Source organism: Tuber melanosporum (assembly GCF_000151645.1).
Source record: "Tuber melanosporum whole genome shotgun sequence assembly, scaffold_235, strain Mel28".
In the NCBI taxonomy this organism is placed as follows: domain Eukaryota; kingdom Fungi; phylum Ascomycota; class Pezizomycetes; order Pezizales; family Tuberaceae; genus Tuber; species Tuber melanosporum.
In genome coordinates this window covers 59,275-74,395 of record NW_003298903.1, presented here as the reverse complement: position 1 = coordinate 74,395, position 15,121 = coordinate 59,275, and the positions used below count along the sequence as shown (strand labels likewise).

The following is a 15,121-nucleotide window of genomic DNA, read 5'->3' as shown; positions in this document are numbered from 1 at the left end:
CCCTGTTTATCTGCTTCTGGTACTGTTGCTTCCTATTTCTTGTCGTGTCAGTTGAGAATGCCTCATGCCTGTTATTTGGTCTGTACCACTGGCCTAACCTCTGAGATTGTCCTAGGATAATTTTGCCTAACCTTTTCTGGCTTAGTTGTGCTTCACCTCGACTGGGTTGGATAGTGTGGTTGGTACTAGTACCTTCTGGTATTGGTTCTGCCTCCTTGGTAGCTCCTGGCTATGGCTTGTGGGCCCCCCTTGGCTACATATTATCTAGGTTTGGGGCTTTGTTGATGTGGACAAGAACAGTCACTGCCTGATAGTATCAGGTATAGGCTGTCCTGTGGCTGTCGGACATTTGATCTATCAGAGGAGCTGAGGAGGCTGGATGGGTCCAGTGATGTCTCATATTTGGAGCTCGGAAAGGACTAGCTGGGAGAGTAGCAGCACCTACAAGTACAGGTAAGGCTCGCATCAGTTTGTGCAGGGTCAAATTAAGGGTTTTTGTCCTGGACTGGGGTGTTAGAGTTAAGCTGCTGTGTACTATAAAGCCTCTGGATGGACCAGCAGGCTAATAGCTACCCGTGCAGATAGTCGGTTGTGACCACCTGGTTGAACTTGTTTCAGTCTTATATCCTGGGCTTTGGGATGTTTGTTTGGTTTCTTTAGTTCAGTTACAGGTATGGCAGGAGGGGGCAGGGTACCATGTATAAGAGATAAGCCCTACTGACTATTTTGGTCTATTATCACCCCTACGATTTTCTTTTATTTTTGGTATTTGTTTGTGTTTCAGGCAGCAGATACAGGTCCTCCTCACTGGTATGCTCCATGGACACAATTGGCAAAGTGGGTTCACAGTGTTGACAGCCCAGTATGTGGGCCGGAGAGGTAGATATATTGGTTACCTCCTCCCTGCTATTGTGCCGCCATAGGGGTTGATAATATTATGGGTTTTGTTTTGTGGTAGATATGGGTTGCAGGATGGTATTTAGACTAGACAGTATTGTTATAAGTTTTTTGGACCAGGTATCTGGTCAGGTTGCTCTTTTGTTCAGCTTTGGCAACATTTAGTGCTAGTTTACTTCATACCTGAGAAACTATGGACTTGGACCAGAGAGGGTACTGGGTTGTTTGATGGTCTTGTAATTAGTTCTCATGTAGGCATGACTCCAAGATGGCAGGTGCAGGGCTATAGACTAAGTTAGCTTGTAGTTAGTGATATACCAGTTAGCATTATCCACAGGCTAGTGGGAACTAGTTCTATGCCACTGTTGATAGTACAAGTTCAAATAAAATTAGATTAACTTCTAAGTACTTTTCTCATCCTTACCTTCACTCTACTTCAGTGGTGATCATCTATTACAACAATGATCTTTGATGCAGGGCAGTTATCTGGGTTCACCTAGTATCCTGGTAATGAAAATTGTCATGTGGTTGAGGACATGTCTGCCAATTTGTGTTCCTCTTTGTTGTTTGCTGTAATTATCTCTGCCACGATACTGGTACTTCATGCAATTCATCCTGGTCACTTGTGGGCCCATTTCAGTAAAATGTTTGGGGCTTCTTGTTAATCATCTACTCGTAGATTTTGCGTTTATTTGGCAGAATTTGAATATTTTGTTTTGGGGGATAACCCATGTCATTCTTTGGGCCAGCTCCTGTCTGTTGAATTTTAACAGAGTTCTTAGTTCTCACGATGTAAAACACGTATGGGTTAACTTGATGACTGTCCCATGTCTTCAACTCATCGTACCAACTGCATCGTTCCTCAAGTAGCCAGGATAGTACATGCTCATATCCTCCTCCTTACAATCTGTTTCTATGGTGGCAATCCTGCAATATTGTTTATCACAGTTCTTTTGGAGCTTTGGTTCTTGTGGTATTTACCCTAGTTTAGTCAGTTGTTTCCTCCTTACCTCGATGAAGATGGCTAAACCTGAAAACCTTTACTACCTAATCTGACCTTTATAGTTGCCTGGTATGATGTACAACAATGAAATACCAGACACTTACATGGTCTGTGTGGTAGGATGGTTCAGTTGTAGATTGTAGTTAGCCGGCTCATTTATTGCAAGTTGGGCTTACGTTCAGTTTGTCTGCTTCTGTTCGTTTGCCCCTCCCCTTCCTGTTACGACAGTTGGGGATGCTTCTTGCCTGTTGTTTGGTCTGCAACTCTTGCCTAACTTGTGGAGCTGTCTTCGGATGGTCCTGCCTGACGCTTTTCTAACTTGATTGGACTTTAGCTATGCTGGGTTGGAAGGTGGGGCTGGTACCAGTATCTTTGGATCTTGGTGCTGCTGGCTTCCAGCTATTGCTGGAGGGCCCTCTTTGGCTATGTAGTATTGAGGGATAGGGCTCTATTAGTTTTGCCAAGACTAGTGGGGCCCTGTAGCATCTGGTGTATGGGGCATGGAGTGGACTGACTTGGGGGGGAGAGGTACAGTCGTGTCTATTTAATAATTATACTCCTGCCCAGCAACTACACAATACCATCACCCACTTATCCCACTGGCAACTATGGCTTCTCCTCACTCTACCCGAGTAAAAGAAGATTGGAATAAGGAAATTTATGCCTTGTATAAGTATACAAATATTAGGTATAATAAAATAGCAAAGGCTATTGGGGTCTGCAAGGCTACTATTTAAAAGATAATCACTAGAGTCAAAATAAGAGGTCGAGATACCCTTTATGCTTCCAAGCAAGGCCAACCCACAAAGATTACTGATGCCAGAAGAAGAAAAGTAGAGGCTATTATCAATGCCAAGCCTCATCTAGCGCTATGCGAAATTATCTAAAAGGCAAATATTGGTCTCGGCAAGATTACTATTGACAAAATCATTTCAGAAGTTGGTTTTAAGCTTCTGATACCAAGGAAAAAGTCTTTTTAGAGAAGAGGACAGAAGGAGAAGAGAAAGGAGTTTGCTAGAAGAAGGAGGAACTGGAGAGGGGTATGGAATTGGATGATTTTTGTTGATGAAGCTACTATTATCGATGATCCAAATCCTGTTGGGAGAAAGGTCAGGATAAGAGCTGGTTGAGAGCTGGAAGAAAAAAATTTGAAGCCTAGCTTTAAGTCAGGAAGGACTAGCATTGGTATCTATGCTGCAATAATGAAGGATGGGAAGACTGAGTTAATTCTTATAAGAAAGAGGAGGGAGGAGGAAAGAACTAGTAAAAGAAATAGACTTGGCCTTAATTCCTACCAATATGCAACTGAGATCAACTAGCCATACCTTATCCCTTTTATAGAAGGTCTGGATAGACCTTCTGACAACATCTACCTAGCTGCAGATAATGCTTCCTGACATAGTGGTAAGGAAAATTGAAAATTGCAGGCAGACTGTGGTTACAAAAAGCTCTCCTAGCCACCCAACTCTCCAGATCTCAATCCTATTGAGAACACATAGACACTACTCAAAAGAAACCTCAGATAGCAATTCTCCAGATTGGAAAGAAGGCCCCATAGTACAGCTGAATTATTTTAGGCAGCAAAGGAGGAGTGGAATTTGATTCTCTAATAGACATTGGATGTGTTAGGAATACCAGAACCCGATACCTAGGAACCACCCTAAGTAGGGTAACCCCACTTGTAATCGGAATCTCTGGTCTCCAACACCCCCTCCGGCTCACTTACAGGGCCCACACGTCATCATATATATTAAGCTCAGTTGCGTCCTGTGACTATATTACCACAAAATTGAAGGTGTTAGAATAACACCATATACATCGCCACCGTCCATCCGACCGGTTCCTGTTCGCAGGTTATATGAGAGAGGACCTTCGGCTAGGTCTGGGAAGTGGAACAGAGTGATTCCGTCAACTACTCAGAGAGTTACTTGGCTCCAAAGAATGATACCTTTTGTAGGGGCCGTAGGTAATGGGACGATTTCGCACAAAGAGATGGTATCAAATGGTAAAGGATCTCTACTAGAGACCAATACATTTACATCCACCAGAAGAGTCTAGAACTCTAAAGGATACTACCAAAGAAGCCAACAAACTTCACGGAGTGTTGCAACTGGGTTTCGGAATACGTCGTAATTATGGGGTGATCCTCAATACTACGATGGTTACTGAAACCTATTACCCAGAGAGCAACCAAGGGTTGCCAACGGAGGGATTAATTACCAATCTGGTGGAATAGCTTCCTGCGAGTTAATAGGAAGTCATCCAGAGAAAACCTATCAGTTGGATATAGAGTTACAAAGGATCGGAGTCAGACGACCTACGATGGTAGTAATGACGACCACCTTTGCAGATATAGCCATGGATAAAACTGATCATTTTATCAATGGCGAAGACAATTGGAGCCAACTCAGTTCGACTTAAGAACTAGGCCATAAGTTCGAAGACTCTGCTAATCTGGATATTACTATTGGAGACAGTACGTTTCCTAAGAAGAAATATCATAATTACCGAAGAGGGTGGGATGGTTTTCAGGGTCCACAGGTGTTCGCACCTTGGAAGAAAACTTGACGTTGTGAATTACAATTAAAGAAGTACATAGCTGTATGATAAATAGATGTAGTCCGCAAATACTCAGATATGGAATATAAATATCGAAGTGCCTCTCAAGCTTTAGACATCATCAAGCAACGGAGAAGAGACCTTAACAATATAATATTGTTTTTACGATTCTACCCTATTTTACCTACTTTACTTCGCTCCTAGTCATCATAAACGAAACAAGCCAAGTCCGAGCCTTCCTAGACAATCTCCGTCTACAAAAACGAATCTCGATTGGCCTAGACAATCTTGAAGTCTAGCAAGTTGTCTCCACCTAATAGGATGGCTGGATAGAAAGAATGCCTGAGAGAATTCAGGCTGTTTTCAATGCAGATAGAGGTCATAAAAAATAGTAATTGGATTTTTTTGAAGCTTAGATCATATACTTTCATCTATTCCTTAATTTGCATTGTATCTTGATTTTTTGTACGATTGAATTCATTAAGTGTTATTGTTGTGGTTGCCAGGCAGTAGTATAATTATTAAACAGACACATCTGTACCTGCAAGCACCGGTCAAGCTTGTGTCAGGTTGGGTGGAGTCTAATTAAGTGTTTCCAGCTAGCCTAGGCTTTTAGGGCAAAGCTGCTGAGTACCATAAAGCTTCCTGGGAAACCAGCCAGCTGATAGCTACCTCTGCCAATAGTGGGTTGAAACCACCTGGTTGGACTTGTGTGAGTCTTGTACACTGGGTTCTGTGGGGTGTGTTTGATTTCCTTGATTTGGTAATAGGTACAGCCAGAAGGGAAATGGCACCACTAGTGGGAGATAGGCCCTTATGCCTGGTTCAGTCTATTACCACCTCTACAATTTTTTTCTTTTTACAGTGTTTGTTTTGGTCACATGCAGCAAGTACAGATCCTCCTCACCAGTATGCTCTATGGAGGCAACTGGCAAAGTAGGTTCATAGTGTCGATGGCCTGGCATGCAGGGATGAGAGGTAAACATATTGATCATCTCCTCTCTACCATAGTGGCACCTGTGGGGTTAGCTTGTTGTTGGTTTTCTTTTATAATAGATAGGCCTGCTGGATGGTATACCGACTGGGCGGTAGTGGTTTATGTTTTTAGACAAGAAACCTGATTTGGTTAGTCTTTTGTTCGGCTTTGACTATACTTAGTGCAGCTTTGCTTCATACTAGAGGGGCTACAAACATAGATTGGGGAGGGCATGGGGTTGTTTGATAGTCTCATAATTTTTTCTAGTATGGGTGTGACTCAGGAATGGCAAATGCGGGGCAGTAGACTTAGTTATCATGTGGTTAGTAGTATACCTATTAGTGGTATCCCTGTGCTGGCAGGGACTTGTCGTATGCCAGTGTTGGCAGTATGAGTTTAAATCAAATTAGATTGAATTCTCAGTACTTTTCCAACTTATTATTTATGCCTTTATAAATATAAAACACTTTTATGCCCTTTACAATTATCATAACCTTTATTACTATTACAATGGAAAGACTCTATGCAAGGTAGAGTTAGAGAAAGCTTACAATAACTATTGCAATTTAAGACATTGGTCTTGTACTATCCGTAACATAGGCATAGGCCTAAGACCTATCATACAGAAGAAGAAGAAGAGAAGAATCATTTCCCATTGTCAAGAACAAACTATCCAAAGGGGAATCATTACACATAGTACATGTAGTGTTTCTAAGTGCAGCAAAGAGTATGGTAAAGGCAGTTGTGAAATAATTGGATAAGTTGATACTGAGGGATTGAAATAAGTGTATTAATAGTATATCTTCAAGGCTCCAGCAGGTTAAAGATTGAAAAGAAATCCTAGCTGAATTTTAAGTTTTTTTTTAATCCTGTATACTACTTTCCAATTTCTGACTGACAACATGCTTGATTTTTTCCTCATCATAGGTTATCATTGTTGAAATATTAATAGTACAAAGTAGTCAATATAGTTATCATGATACTGGGTGTTAGCGAATTATACCAATAGCCTTGTACTCCCAAAAACTTAGTTAATACACTCTTACTCATTGACCTCTGATCCCCTTAACTCTGAAAAGGAAAACATCCTGGAAAAGAATAATGCCTTCTAAACAGAATATAACTTGGGGGCCTGAGCTTGCTGGATCGTATAAACTGGTATTCGAAATTTTGTTAATCTACTCAGCTAAGCTTATTGTGGTTTAGACCTTAATCTCCACTGGGATCCCCAATAGTGGATTTAATGCAGTATCATATGTCCCGAGAATTATTTAAAAAAAAACATTAAAACACACTCAAACCTAGTGTGTTTTTTAATCAAACCTTTGGATTTTTTGTAATTTTCTATGGCTGTGTTTTCTTGCCTAGAAGCTGGAGTACTATTTCTTCGCTGTGGGCGAAAACATTGTATTCTGCTAGGATATTGCTGGTATTCTGTAGGAGAGCCCAGGATCGGCTGGTATAGAATAGGTTTCCTCAGCAAGTAACTCTCCAATTTGCGATTTGTATAAAATGAACTGAAGCCAAATCCACCACAGCCAAGAGCTCACGGTTTCATCACACGCTTCTCGTGGGGCGCATGTACCGTATGATACTATGTACATAAGACCACGCTTCGAATCCCGAAATCCTAATAGAGGGAGGGGAAGGGGTGGTTGACAAAGCATACGGTAATAGTGCTGACAAAAAAATAGGAAAAAGGTATCGGACGAGAGACGTACAATAACGATAGCTCCTTGGGTTGAGGGAAAGAAAAGTGAGAGAAATCCATGTAATTGGCCCCTGCAAGAAAAAGAAAAACAAGGAAGAAAGATGCTAGAGTAAAAGGATAGAACTCCACTAGAACAGACGCCGTAAAGAGCAAAGCGTGTAGATTTCTCTATCGCATCCGAACATGATGCTTTCACATTACATTTCCACGAACCCAGAACAGGACATATGCGTTTTTGGTCTAGTTAAAGTTAATAATGATTCGATAACTAGGAGTTGTGAATTCGACTTGCCACTACTCTTTCCTCTTCTACCAAAGTTGCTTTGCTGTCGTCGAATGAATTCCAACCGCCCTTGCACGAGCTTCGAACCACAGCGGTATAGTGCCCTCCATTTATCGTGCCGTAGTGATTACAGATAGCATACAGGTCATAGAAGAAAGGTGGAGTCGTCTCAGCTGTTGGTGGGGGGAGTGTCCGTGGCAATTCATCACTGGCTAGCGGCGGAGGCATATATTTCGTGAGGTCCAAATGGCGGAGAGGAATATCAACGAAAGTGTTAAGTTTGTCTCTCCACGGACCTCTGTTGGTGAAACGCTTGAGGTGGATAATTAGGATGTGCGGGAGTCGAGTAATGGTCAGCTTCTTTGTCGCTTTCCGAGCCTTTTTGCACCGTGGGCAAAGCCAAGCGTCATTACCTTCCAGTGTTTCTTCGCCGACAAACTCTTCTAAGCAGTCGCGGAGAGTGAAGTTATTGCTCTTCGTGGCAGGTATCGGGAGAGAGAGATACATAAAAGGAGAATAGGTAGTCGAGGTTCTCCCGCATGTCAAACATGAAAGCATGCTGCTCAATTGCCCCTGAAACCAGTTCACAACGACCGAATAGTTGTGATGGGTATATCGTTGCCATTCAATTATGGATGCCAGTTGAACTGGTAGCCTCTCTCGACGGCACTCCTCATCGTCATTCAGGGGTCTAAGTTTTCCATGATTTGCGTGGGGATTGAGATCCTCGTGCAGCCCGTCTAAAAGAAATTCAAGAAACTCCTGGGCATCCTGCTGGTCGTTGTTGCGAAACATCTCATTCAAACGGCCGGCTACATCCTGTGTAACAACAAGCCTTAATTTCCCATCAACACCGGGGCTTGAACAGCATACCTTTATGGTAATGGGCGAAATGAAACTATATTCACCACTCCATAGATGTCTGACGATCGCTGCAAATGCCTCCGCTAAAACCCCACGAGACCCTAAGGGATTATCCTTACTGACATGGCTCTTATAGCTACCGTCCAAGAAGTACCTAGATAAAGGAATAGTCCCACTCATGCATTGCAAAACAGCATTCATATAACATGTATTACCTAAATTCTTAAGCCCAGTAGTACCAATGTTCACTGTGTTCATGCCTGCGAATGGAGTGAGTGGTGACTTGCTTGTCACTTCCGGAATTTTAGGGGGTCTCTCAGGGGCCGGAAGTGGAGGTGGAGGTGGAGGTAGGGTGGGGGCAAGGCGTTCAGACACACCACTATAGCTTCTCCGAGGGACGGCAGGCGGGGGGCGGGCAGGGGAAGGCGGGGGATTGAATTCAGGATTACGAACGTCAGTAAACCCATGAAAGGGGTGATCGATGATTGTTGGCCTCCTAGTTAAAGATGTAGGGAAACGATCCTGCTGAGGAGTGGGCAAAGAAGAGGAAGTCATAGATTGCTGTGTATGGGGAGTCGCAGGGTAACGTTGGAACTGATCCGGTTCAGCAACAGGCAGTGGCACAGCAGGAATAAGGTCAGAGCTTACGAATTCTTCCACTGTTCGTACGTGTGGTAAGTCACTAGATGTTATGATAGATGTACCTCTTCTCCGCCTCCTTGCATCTATTTCATCCGCAGATGAAATAGCACTCATCGTCACAGGCTCCCGCTCCTTCTGTAACCTCTCCATCCACCTCTGTTCCTCTTCGATGTCAATTGTGTAGCGTTGTGCAGATTCCTCGTTCTTCTTATAGCTTTGCCTATTTAGAGGAGGCGGCAATGATCCTCTTTGCGAATCACGGTCCTGTCGTCGCTGAGTCAGAGACCGGATTGAGCTTTTATTGGACGGGTTTTCCCTGTATATGCCCGGTTGGCTGTCCGGTTGCTCTAGGGATCCGGATTCTCTACCGGGAGGGGCTGAGTGTCTTGCATCCGAGCGAATTATCGCTGGTGCTTCAGGATCAACAACTTTCAATGCTTGCTTTCCAACCAAATTTATCCATGCGTCGAGTCCCCCGACAAGCAAGAGCGGTGGATTTTTGAGTCGCTTCCCGAAAGTATAGTCATCCATGGCTAGGTGTAGGCTCCGTAATGTTATAAGATGCTGATCATTTGTTGATCCACTAAGGAAGCTATTGCTTGTGGTGGACTGGTCATAGTAAACTACGAAATCATAATCATGTCTTTTACTAAACAGGTCCTGCTCCTTGACGGGTTCAAGGACAAACGTAGCGTCTAGATCATCCCCCGACATCCTATCGTTGAAACATGTCAGTAAATTTGCAAATGTGAATGAAAGGAAGACACTACCCTTCGCGTAGTATTATGGGCTCGACGCAAACTATGGACCGCGTGTATATATGCCCGTCCATAAATTTACTTCGAGGACGGACGTCAAGCAGTAGTACAGATATTTCTGGTTCCTGGAGATAATTACAAAGTGTATCGACTGAGATAGTGGTCACCTTGGGGGCCGTGGGCCGTGGTCGAGCGCTCTCCGACTCGGTTGGAGCCTGGGTGGGCAGGGAGGGACGAGTAGAACTTCGATGTGGTGGTATCCCGGTGGGAGATGTGAAACTGGTTGCCGGTGAATATGTTGGAGCTGGAAGTTTGGGCATCGCACTGACATCTAGCGGTGGCAGTTTCGCATGCACCTCCCTTGGATCTTGGAGGTTTGCAGATGCCGGCTGTCTATTGCGCTGGGAACCTGAAAGCAAAGATGGCCGGCCAGATGGCGTGGAAAGCTTGTCGAATCGAGCCTCCAAATCCAAGTCATCCGAAGCAGCTTTCCCGGTTTTCGAGCTGGAACCTCCTGTCCCGTTGCTCTTGTGTGAAGCCACCATACCTTGCAAATCTACAATACCATCAGCAAAGCAAAAGGATACCCGTTTAGTCGAAGCTTCGCTCATTACCTAGGAGTGGCCTAGAGGACAAAATTTCGGGCTTGGCTTTCACTACAGGCTTCTTCGATCCGGTAGCTGCATTTCCGCGATTGTCAGATGAAGACTTTGCTGCACGCAACTGCGCCTCTGCTTCTAGTTGAGCTTGGGCACTGACAACTCCGGAGATATCGTTATTTTTCTTGATTTCCTCTTTAACCTTGGCAAACTGGGGAATTTTTTGCACCAACTCCTAGGTAATGACGAATTATTTAGCCTTGTCAGAAGGGGGAACGTCCGCTTGGAACTAAACAAAAATCACCTTTTTCAAAGTTTCAAAGTCCTGGTAAAGACGACCGGCCGTGGTTTTGAAAGTGGGAAAATCCTGGCATCTCGGAATAATATCGGCCGCAATTTCAAATGCAAGAAGATATTCAACGTATGCTTCATCTTGACGTTTAAAAATCAGATGAGCCCTGGCACAGTGCCAAGATTGAACAGCAGCCTCGAGCCATGCCTTAATCTACGGGTTGGTCAGTCAGATTTGGGAAAACAAAAAAATTCCACAAACGTAGATTAATATGTACCGAACGATCGCTTGGTCGGAGACCAGCAGTGCGAGCCACAAGGTCATGAACATGGGGATATACACGCATTGCAGGGGGACCGGGAGCTGGGCGAGAGGGCGGGGAGGTGTGGGAGCTCATGACAACGCGGTTGGTAAAAGAGGTTTATCTCATCGCCAGCTATGTGGGGGGCGGAGGAGGTGCGGTGGGTAGAAGGTTTGGTAAAGCCGGGCGGGAATAGAGCTGGCGATGTATGGAGAAATTTGGACGAAGGCGGGGGTGTGTGTCCGGAGGAGATTCAACGAGCGTACAATGTGAGGTCTCGCTCGAGGGGATACCGGTATTGGGAATGAAGGTAATCAGATAGTGGAAAGGACCCGGTAATAATTAAGGATTTTGAGTGTTTATTTCCGGTAAAGCATGTAGAGAGGGCTTGTTTGTAGTTGGATTAGCTATGAATTGTGAGGGTGTCGATGTGATGGGGTATTGTGGGGTGTCTCGGGCGTGCAGGGGACCCGGGGGGTGCAAATAAAGGGTTCCTGTTTTCGCAGCAAAATTCCAAACGGCGATCTACAAAATCTTGGCGTGAAACTCACGAGCATCGTCACTCGTAAGCACTCAAGATTAACTTCAAAAGAAGCAATGGGACAACAGAGGGGGGGGTGTTCTGCAAGGAAGTGAGGGGAAAGGAGGAGTTTGAGGAGTATGGAAGATCTATTCTAATACAGTGCTGAACCATGCAGTACAATGTAGTGTGCCTAAACTCACTGAGTTCGTAGAATGGAGAATACGACGGCTTCCTGATAGTACGGTATGATACAAGTACCTTACAACCACTGCAGTGCCTCGTGATGGTAAATACGCAATCCTTCGCGGTAAATTTTAGGTTTGCACTTCTCGACAAGTGGTTGAATCGAGCCAAACTCTTGTCCCAGCTGCTTACATAATGGCGGGGCGAGAGGCGTCACCCATACTAATGTGACCTGCGTCAGCTTCCCTCCATCTTAACTTCCATCCCGTTCCATCTGCTGTAGCTATTAATCCTCCTTGTCTGTCTCCTTCCACCTACTCCTCTCCCATCATAAGCTACCCTTTGCTACTTTACCTACTATAGTTGATATTGCTTGTGGCTTTTTGAATCTAATCCTCCCCCATTCCTGAATCCGCTCTTTTTATCACCTTCGTTAGGCACTCTTTGTGCTCAGCCTCTTTCGAACGATCACCATCACTTCTATCTTTACATCGCCCCGTAAAGATACGGTACCTATGGCGTGGTTTACAGCATCGAACTCGTCTCTTGACGACCAAGTCGAGAAAGCTACATCTTCGAGCTTGTCCGTATTTCGTCTTTTTAACGCTCCTTCTTTGAGTTACTCCACCTGCTTACCATTTTGTAGAGAGGATATGGCACTCAACCTAGAAATCTCCGACATCATACGGAGTAAGACGGTTCAACCAAAAGAAGCTATGCGCTCTTTGCGGAAGCGAATAGGACATCGTAATCCTAATGTTCAGCTAGCGGCTCTAAGTGTGAGAATAACTTTCCGGCTGGGGTCGAGGGGGACGCGGTTCAAATTTGAGAGCGTGACTGACATATATCACCATAAAGCTTACAGATACCTGCGTCAAAAATGGAGGATCCCACTTTTTAGCCGAAATTGCCTCACGGGAATTTATGGACAATCTGGTTTCTCTACTAAAAGTTCCTTATTCACTAGACCCCAAAGTTGAGAGCAAGATACTAGAGCTCATACAAACCTGGGCATCTGCGTTTGAAGGGAAGAGCCATCTTTCATATGTCGGGGAGATATATCGAATGCTCATAAATGAGGGTTTTAACTTCCCACCACCAACAAAGGTTTCCTCATCATTTGTTGACTCTTCGGCGGTAAGTAGAACGAGTCCCGATGGTTACCTGTTACCTGAGTCGCCAACTGACATAAAGAAAAGCCTCCTGACTGGACTAATTCAGATGTTTGTATGCGGTGTCGAACACCTTTTACTTTCACTAACAGAAAGCATCATTGCCGCAATTGCGGAAATGTTTTCTGCGGTTCTTGCTCCTCGAAGTCGATACCACTCCCTCACATAGGAATAATACAGGCCGTTCGTGTGTGCGATGGATGTAACACTAAATTGACCGAGAAGCGGGTCTTGGGCCCTTCAGCGAAACCGCAGTCTCGTCCGCCTCAAGTGCAGAAGCAAAAACCAAATAATCTTATGCAGCCGAGAAACGCTAGGGTTGAGGACGACGACGATGAGGACCTCAAAATGGCGTTGAAGATGTCGTTGGAAGAAGTTAAGGGAAGGGGAAGTGCGGGTTATGTTTCCCAACAGCAGTTACAAGCTCAGAGACAAACCGCTCCACCTCATGTCTCGACATCCACCGTCCAAACTTCTGCTTCTAAGCCATTAGGGGGGAAGGCTATGCCTGACGAGGACGAGGATGAGGAGTTGAAGGCGGCGATCGCTGCGAGTTTGAAGGATATGGAGGAGCAGAAAGCAAAGTCTGCGTGGTCGAGCCCGAGTGCCGCAGTCAAGTACACTGCTTCGGCTTCACAAGCAAGTGTCACCCATAGACCTGATCACGAACTGAGCCCTGCTGAGGCCGAAAACATCAATCTTTTTGCCACGCTTGTTGATCGACTGCAATCCCAACCGACTGGGACAATCCTCAGAGAACCCCAGATTCAAGAGCTTTATGACAGCATTGGTGCTCTAAGGCCAAAATTGGCCCGAACCTTTGGTGAGACCATGAGTAAATATGGTATAGTCTATTAGCCCTTATCAAACTACGCCAAAACTAACCGTTTTCATTTCCAGAGGCTCTATGTGATCTACACGCAAAACTTGGTACTGTTGTACGCTATTATGACCGGATGTTGGAGGAGAGGTTGAGCTATACCTATGGTCGGCATGGGATCGGGGGAGTTTCTTCCCCCGCTCCTTACCAACAACTCCCCCCTTCGAATAGTGCGTATCCTACTTTGCCTTCTGTTGAGGGCTATTATGGAGTTGGTGGGGGTAACACACCAGGAGCTCCACAAAATCCCTACCCCAATTCGCAGACGAATTATCAGAATTATTATACGCAGCCTCATACTTTTGATAAGCAGGGATCTTCTCTTCACGCTCAGTCGCCCAAATCTCATAAGATTCCTCCGCAGGCAGCTTACCAGCAATACAACGGGCACAATGGCCCCCTACCATCAGAACCTAGTGCTCCTGACCCTTCACTGCATGGTTCCGAACCTCCGGTAAATGCTCCACCCCCACAACAGCAACAACAGCCCCAGCAACAACAGCCGCAATCGCAACTACAGCCCCAGCAACCGCTGACGGGACCATCAGCCCAACCTCAGAAACCCCCTTCGCAACAGCATCACTCTCCTCCGCAGCAAAATCCGGATGCATCATACTGGCAATATCCAAAGAATGGACAACAGCCTGAATATAATTACGCCTATTCGCCATCTTCACAGCCTCTACGATGGCAGCCTGGGCCCGGTACCGGCCCTGGGGGAACTCCATTCGGGCACCATAATTATGGATACCCGAATATCAATGAGGCTTCAACCCCAGCGCCTGTGCATAGTCAGCCACAGCAACAGCCCAAGGTAGTGGAGGAGAGCTTGATTGATTTGTAGGATATATTTGGAGCCGTTCACTTTTCTTTTTTTACGGTGGTTCTTTTAATTTCTTTACTCTCTTACTTTAGGGCATTGTTTGAAGAGGGAGGGGTGGGAGTTCCCGTACTGGCAGCTTGGTTCCTGTAATTTATGGAAATGCTATAACTTGAAAAATGATTTTGGTGATTAGACCCTAAGTTCGTGCTGTAAGTGTATGGGGGAGGTTGATCTGAAAACAGTAACTTAGTCGTCGTTTAGTAGCAAGTTTCAATCACGCCCACTCTTCCCCCTGCTAACGCCATAGAAATATTGGATTCATTGGAGTTTGAGCCCGGAGAATCTTCAAGAACTTTCTCGTCATGCAGATTGCTGGGTGCGGGTGAGAACCAATGAGGATGATTTATAAGCCGGGTAACTTATCATTTTTGCAGTTACATAAGATTCGCTCCCGAGAAGCCAGAGGCTCACTCACCACCGTCCACAACGGACATCCGCAGGTGCAACACGAAAAACACCTCCAAAAGTTTAGAACTCCAATTGACAACTACCGGCATGGCAGCTGGTAAATAATCCCTCCTCCTTATTTACTTTAGCTCAATAACTAACCCAACGCTCTAACACAGAACAGAGAAGACTGCTCGAGCAGGTCAGT

The 15,121-nt window shown here is 45.0% G+C and overlaps 2 protein-coding genes; one reads left to right on the top strand and one right to left on the bottom strand.

The window, feature by feature from the left end:
- Positions 1 to 6,848: 6,848 nt before the first annotated feature.
- GSTUM_00000919001 (uncharacterized protein) lies at positions 6,849 to 10,980 on the bottom strand. XM_002838187.2 has 7 exons: positions 10,862 to 10,980; positions 10,597 to 10,797; positions 10,308 to 10,527; positions 9,706 to 10,249; positions 8,303 to 9,650; positions 7,442 to 8,248; positions 6,849 to 7,386 (listed from the first exon to the last, which is right to left on the bottom strand). The coding sequence occupies exons 1-7, from the start codon at positions 10,928 to 10,930 to the stop codon at positions 7,339 to 7,341; spliced, it is 3,237 nt and encodes a 1,078-aa protein (XP_002838233.1). The 5' UTR covers positions 10,931 to 10,980; the 3' UTR covers positions 6,849 to 7,338.
- An 878-nt stretch (positions 10,981 to 11,858) lies between these two features.
- On the top strand, positions 11,859 to 14,646 carry GSTUM_00000918001 (uncharacterized protein). XM_002838186.2 has 6 exons: positions 11,859 to 12,174; positions 12,238 to 12,370; positions 12,450 to 12,728; positions 12,791 to 13,213; positions 13,265 to 13,607; positions 13,664 to 14,646. The coding sequence occupies exons 1-6, from the start codon at positions 12,107 to 12,109 to the stop codon at positions 14,485 to 14,487; spliced, it is 2,070 nt and encodes a 689-aa protein (XP_002838232.1). The 5' UTR covers positions 11,859 to 12,106; the 3' UTR covers positions 14,488 to 14,646.
- The last annotated feature ends 475 nt before the right edge of the window (positions 14,647 to 15,121 follow it).

Coding starts and splice junctions, on each gene's coding strand:
- GSTUM_00000919001 (XM_002838187.2), bottom strand. CDS start 10,930: ATGCGTGTATATCCCCATGTTCATGACCTTGTGGCTCGCACTGCTGGT. Junction 10,798..10,861: donor TCCGACCAAGCGATCGTTCG/GTACATATTAAT, acceptor ACCAACCCGTAG/ATTAAGGCATGGCTCGAGGC. Junction 7,387..7,441: donor TGGTAGAAGAGGAAAGAGTA/GTGGCAAGTCGA, acceptor AACTTTAACTAG/ACCAAAAACGCATATGTCCT.
- GSTUM_00000918001 (XM_002838186.2), top strand. CDS start 12,107: ATGGCGTGGTTTACAGCATCGAACTCGTCTCTTGACGACCAAGTCGAG. Junction 12,371..12,449: donor TTCAGCTAGCGGCTCTAAGT/GTGAGAATAACT, acceptor ATCACCATAAAG/CTTACAGATACCTGCGTCAA. Junction 13,214..13,264: donor GACAAACCGCTCCACCTCAT/GTCTCGACATCC, acceptor TTAGGGGGGAAG/GCTATGCCTGACGAGGACGA.